The 6,258-nt window shown below is 35.1% G+C and overlaps 1 protein-coding gene across 1 annotated transcript; it reads left to right on the plus strand.

Annotated features, from left to right (window-relative positions):
• Positions 1-1,439: 1,439 nt before the first annotated feature.
• Positions 1,440-3,664, plus strand: LOC148769160 (uncharacterized; the record flags this gene model as incomplete). Its single annotated transcript, XM_088820269.1, has 2 exons — positions 1,440-2,541; positions 3,582-3,664. Coding segments are annotated over 2 exons (1,185 nt in total), but the record flags the coding sequence as incomplete, so codon positions are not given.
• Between the last annotated feature and the right edge of the window lie 2,594 nt (positions 3,665-6,258).

Genomic DNA, 6,258 nt, shown 5'->3' on the forward strand with positions numbered 1-6,258 from the left:
ATGAATGAAAATACAAAATTTTCGTAACACCATCAATCGTACGATTATAATAAGTGAAGATTTAAAATTGAATTTAAATAAATTTAAATTAAATTAATTACTATGAAAATTAAATTAAAAAATAAAACTATTTAGAGTTTCCAAGTAAGTTGATATATTTAGAGCATTTTATAAATGGTATGATATAAATATATAATAGAATAATTAAATATCTTTTTAATTTTGGAAAATGGTGACATGTTTTTTGATGATTTATTTTCACCAATCAATTTGCCACATATAATGAAATTGGATACATGTCATCAATTGAAATTGACAAATGTCAATCAATTAGGTGTGGAATTCAACTTTTATATATTATGTAGATAGATATAAATAGATTTTGTAATTCCTATGCCCATTTTTTCAATACCATTTAAAATAATTAACCTAAATTATTAATAATTAACCTAAATTATTGTTTCCAACAAAATAACATCAATGTCTAAATAATTACTCACCTGTTATTTGTAAGTGTGAGATGGATCGATATTGCCCGGTTTATTCGATTTCGAACCCAGATTTTCGCAATGTATGACATGACCAAACTTGTTCATCTATAAAAAAACCAACACAAATTAACAGAAAAAAATTTCAAAATATCAAAGTCCGAAATATTGGCAGAACCCCAACTGTGGCAACAACTGTGCCAACAGTTCGTGATTTGGAGGACTCTTGGAGTGATAAGGTGTCTCACAATATCTGGAGAGATAAGGATGAAGAGTCCTACAAATCATGTAAATCTTGACCGAGAAATCCCAAGTGATTTGGAGTCCTGTAGCAACGAGTTCAACCCCAACATGGTAGTTCAATAAGATAGAGTTTATCTAGGATTTGGAGTAATCTTATGTAATTTACGATACAAACTCTTCTCCTTTAAATAGAGATGTATCGTCTCATTCTCAATAATACAAAAAAGAAACACAATCTTGTGCTCACGTTTAATTCAATAAAATAGTTTCTCTCCTCTTTTTTATCTTGGTATCAGAGCCAGAGTGAGCACACACACATACACACACATAAAAAAAAAAAAAAAAAAGGAAAAGAATTCGGCAATTCACAGTAGCAGTCCATCTTCTGCTATCATGAATTCTTTATCCCTCAATGTTGGAAATTTCATTACTCTTAAACTCAGCCCCACCAACTATCCGCTATGGCGCGAACAAGCCCTGTCCCTTGCAGAAAGCCAAGACCTACTTGGTCATCTTACCAACGACGATCCAGCTCCACCCCAATACACTACACCGGAACCTCCCACCACTGCTAGTTCAGCAACTACTGCACCAAAACTATCCGACGCCTACGTCACATGGCGAAAGGCCGATCGTCTTCTCCGAGGATGGATCATCGGTACGCTCTCTGAAGAAGCACTTGATCTCGTTATTGGCCTTGATACATAAAATTCGGTTTGGGAAGCATTAAAGAATGCCTATGCCGAAGATTCACAGGAACGTGAATTCACATTGCGACAACAAATCACGTACCTCCGTAAGGACGACGACAAAACAATTGGAGAGCACATTCGAACCTTCAAAGGCCTATGTGATAGCCTCGCTGCAATCGGCAAGGCCATTCCAGACAAGGAAAAAGTGTTTTGTCTTCTCACCAGCCTCGGTTCTCAATACGAGACTTTCACAACTACCATGCTCAAACCACCGAGGCCAACATACTCTGAGCTAGTCTCACAACTTCAAAGTTTCGATCAGCGACGTAGTTGGTTTTCCAACCAAATAAATACTACGCCGTTCGCTTCCCAAATGGCATTCTATAGCCAACAACAGCGCATGTCTCATCAATCGTCCTCAGGATTTCAAAATCAGAAACCAAAGTTTAGTTCAAATGGAAGAGGATTTCAAGCACAACAACCCAGAGATCGGGATCGCAACTACTCCGGCCATACCTCGAATACTCAACAAAAGCGGCCTCCGCCACCTGGACAACGCCGTATGACGCCTGCTGAGAGAGATCGATATCGAGATGACAAATGTCAATATTGTGACGGGGTCGGACATATTGCTAAAATATGTTGGTGGGTGCCACAAAAACCAACTCAACATGCAGATATACCCCATGCACTTGTAGCACTCACCCTCGACAACACCGTCACGGACACTGAATGGACTTCGGATACAGGCGCATCGAATCACATGACAGGTAAATCAGGTATGATCTCTAATATTCGACAATACTCTGGTGCTGACTCGGTTCTCATCGGTGATGGGTCTTCCCTACCAATTATTGGTGTTGAAGACTCAAGCATTAAGCAAGAGCGTACAATTTTACCACTTAAAAATGTTCTGTTAGTTCCTCACTTACAAAAAAATTTACTTTCTGTCAGTCAGTTAACGTCGCAATATCCGATTAATTTTGAGTTTACTAACAAAGATTTTTGTGTTAAGGACCGACAATCAGGGCAAGCGATGATCACAGGGACGCGCAAGGGTGATCTTTATGTCATTCGTAGCTCTCCAGAACTTCATTTCTCTCATCGTTTCAAATCCGGTTCAACGGAAATTTGGCATCAACGATTAGGACATCCTCAATTTTCGAGTTTACAATATTTGAAAAATAAAGGTTTCATTGATGTAATTGGCAGCACTAAACCTAAGCATATCTGTGATAGTTGTCAATTAGGAAAACTAAGTAAATTTCCTTTTTCTAGTTCTCAGCATTCAAGTTCGTCTAGTTTTGAAAAAATTCATTGCGATTTATGGGGACCTGCTCCTACTTTATCCATTGGCAAATTTAAATAGGGGCAATTTGCTATAGGTCCTCCTATAAGAGATTATATGTGTGAAAATCCATCTAATAAACTCTAATTTTCAGCAAATTTTTGTATTTATAATTTGTCAAAAGTACCCCTATCAATATCCCTAGTAATATACGGTAAAATATATCTTCAAAATCAAATCCCCCATTTCTCTCCCTATTATACTGCAAATCCGAAATTTCCAATTGCAAAATCTGGAATTCGATTTCTCCACTGTTTCTTCAAATCGAAAATCTCACCACGAAGTTTGAATCCTTCTAAAGGTTTTGGGTGTTTTGTCGTGTGCAGTTTTACCAGGTCGTTTGCATTTTGTCTTCGTTTTCGATTTGTTGTTCAATTTTTGCATTTGTTTCGTTTGTTGTTTACAAATTTGTTGCTCACTATTTGCATTTGTTTCGTTTGCTGTTTTACAGGGTTTGTTGTTTCGAAATTCCAATTGCAAAAATCTGGAATTTGATTTGTCCCCTGTTTCTTCAAATTGAAAATCTCACCACGAATTTTGAATCCTTCCAAAGGTTTTGGGTGTTTGGTCGTTTGCAGTTTTAACAGGTCGTTTGCATTTTGATTTGTCCCCTGTTTCTTCAAATCGAAAATCTCACCACGAATTTTGAATCCTTCCAAAGGTTTTGGGTGTTTGGTCGTTTGCAGTTTTAACAAGTCGTTTGCATTTTGTCTTCGTTTTCGATTTGCTGTTCAATTTTTGCATTTGTTTCGTTTGTTGTTTACAAATTTGTTGTTCCCTATTTGCATTTGTTTCGTTTGCTGTTTACAGGGTTTGTTGTTTCGAAAATTCCAGATTTTGCAATCGATTTCTTCGCTGTTGCTTCAAAACGAAAATCTCACCACGAATTTTGAATCCTTCCATAGGTTTTGGGTGTTTGATTGTTTGCAGTTTTACTAGGAAGTTTGCATTTTGTCTTTGTTCGATTTGCTGTTCAATATTTGCATTTGTTTCGTTTGCTGTTTACAAATTTGTTGCTCACTATTTGCATTTGTTTCGTTTGCTGTTTACAAATTACCAGGTCTGATCATTTTGCCTCTATTCCGTTTGTCTTCGTTCGATTTGTTGTTGCCCAATTTGACTTCGTTCTGTTTGCAGTTTACAAATTGTTTGTTGCACGGAATCAACGGCTGGTGTTTAGGGTTTCTTGTTTGGAGTTCATACGATGGCCAAAACACGATTAAGTCTTGGTAATCAATGATCCTTTGTGTAAAAAAATTTTTGCATGTTCGGTTTTCGCTTTTGATTTTTTTTCTTTCATCTCAAATTTTGTATTTTGTTGATTTTTTGCTTTTGTATTTTGTTTGCTATTTATTTCAAATATTTCAATAATAATTTGAGAACCCGTTTTTTTTCCCCCCTTAACAGCAAAGGATGGTGATGATTTCCAATCCCCGAAATCAGGTAAATTGAGGGGTTTGTGTATGTTACGACTTTGGTTATGTTTATTCTAAAACAATACATTTGAAGAACCTCATTATGTGTTCTGACTTTGCTATTTGCAAACCAAATTGTTTGTTGTTTGCAGTTTCTTATCATAGGTATTTGTTGTCTGCAGTTTCTTATTCTAAGTTTCTAGTTTTGCAACTGTTTATTTGACATTTGTTGTTTGCCATTTTCTACCTTTTCTTCAATATTTCCTGTTTGTATTTGATGCCTGCAAATTGGTGTTTTGGTTTCAATCCCAATTTGCATCTGGAAACTCTTTGTAATGGTAAAAATGTTTGTTTGCATTTTGGTGTTCTTGCTACTAATTTGTAAATAACTTATTTTGTCAATTTTAATGGTTGTTTGCATGCTATATGTTGCAACATTTTTCTTGTGTCAAATATGGCTGCATTTTATTGTTGTTTGATAATGTGCCTGCATTTGATTGATTGTTTATATTTGCAACTATGATAATGTTGTTTTGTATCTGAACCTCATAATTTTTTTTTATTTTTTATTTCGTTTAGTGGCACGAAATATTGATCAAGTTTTTGGTTTTTTTTTTGTTAGTGTCATAGACACGGTGAAGATCCACGAGAGCGCGGGTGATGAACAAAAGTTGACATTTGAGTGAATGCAAGTTTTGATTATGCTACCCATTCACCATAATACAATCCTAATTCGGTGGATTGCGGGTTATTTTTCATGTTTAGAGCACGCCAGTTTTACTTGCAACAACTAGTAGTGCAAATTTTCATGGACAGTAAAATTAGTGACCTGAGCTCTGAATTAATTTTATTCATTAGTTTTTGAATGATGAGCACGTCAAGTTTGATTAGAACATATTACGTACATTGAATTGTGCCTTGTACTACTAATTTATTTATAAAAGTGTTTGATGTTTCACATCCACCTTGCAAATTCCAAATTCAAATTGCAAATGAAAAAAATGTATGTGTTGCTATTGCATTTTGCATATTATTATTTTCATACTAAAGAAATCATAAATTTATGTTTGCTATTTTTATGTTAGCATTATTTAGGATGCAATTTGCTATTTGCTATCTACTTATCAAATGATTAGTAGTGATACTGAATGAAAATAGAAATTAAACAACATTCTTAAATATTCAAAATAAATTTGTCTAAAATGAGTAGGGAGAGTGGAAAAAAAAATATAAGTAAAATCAAAGAAAGTGAGAGAAAGAATGTGTGAGGTAGATGAGAGAGGTATAGAAACGTGTGACATGAGAGATGAGAGAGAGAGACGTGTGAGAGAGGAGAGAGAAATAGAGGAGAGAGAAATGGATAAATAGAGTGATATGTGGGATTTGTTGTCATTTTCTATAATTTACTATTTTTAAAAAATGTGTAGTATGTGGGTATTTATGTCTATTTACTTTTAATTTTATTTAATTAATAAGGTAAAAGGACTTATGCCTATATTCATCTTGTTCATAGGACCCCTACCTATATAAGTCCAAAATTAGGGGTGTCTAGCCAATTTCCCCATTTAAATATTATGCTTGCTTAGTCGATGATTATTCCAAATATACTTGGCTTATTCCCTTGCAATTTAAATCTGATTTTGTTGATGCATTTCTTGTTTTTGAACAATATGTCTATCGTCAGTTTAATAAAAAAATCAAGGTTTTTCACTCCGACGGTGGAGGCGAATTTATCAACACAAGGTTATCTACCCACTTTCTCTCCACTGGAATAATCCATCAGGTATCATGTCCATATACTCCAGAACAAACAGGTATGGTTGAACGTCGTCATAGAATTATAAGAGAACTTGGGATGACCATGTTGTTTCATAGTGGTACCCCTCTTTTTTTATGGGTCGAGGCCTTTGCTACGGCTGCTTATCTAATTAATCGCCTACCTACGTCTTCCCTTAACAATGAAACACCATACTTTCAATTGCATAATACTCACCCCGACTACACCTCCCTTCGTGTTTTTGGTTCTAAATGTTTTCCTTACACTTGGGATACGCGAAAAAGTAAATTTGATG

This window comes from Erythranthe guttata, chromosome 7 (genome assembly GCF_056151865.1).
Source record: "Erythranthe guttata isolate IM_541 chromosome 7, IM_541, whole genome shotgun sequence".
NCBI lineage: Eukaryota > Viridiplantae > Streptophyta > Magnoliopsida > Lamiales > Phrymaceae > Erythranthe > Erythranthe guttata.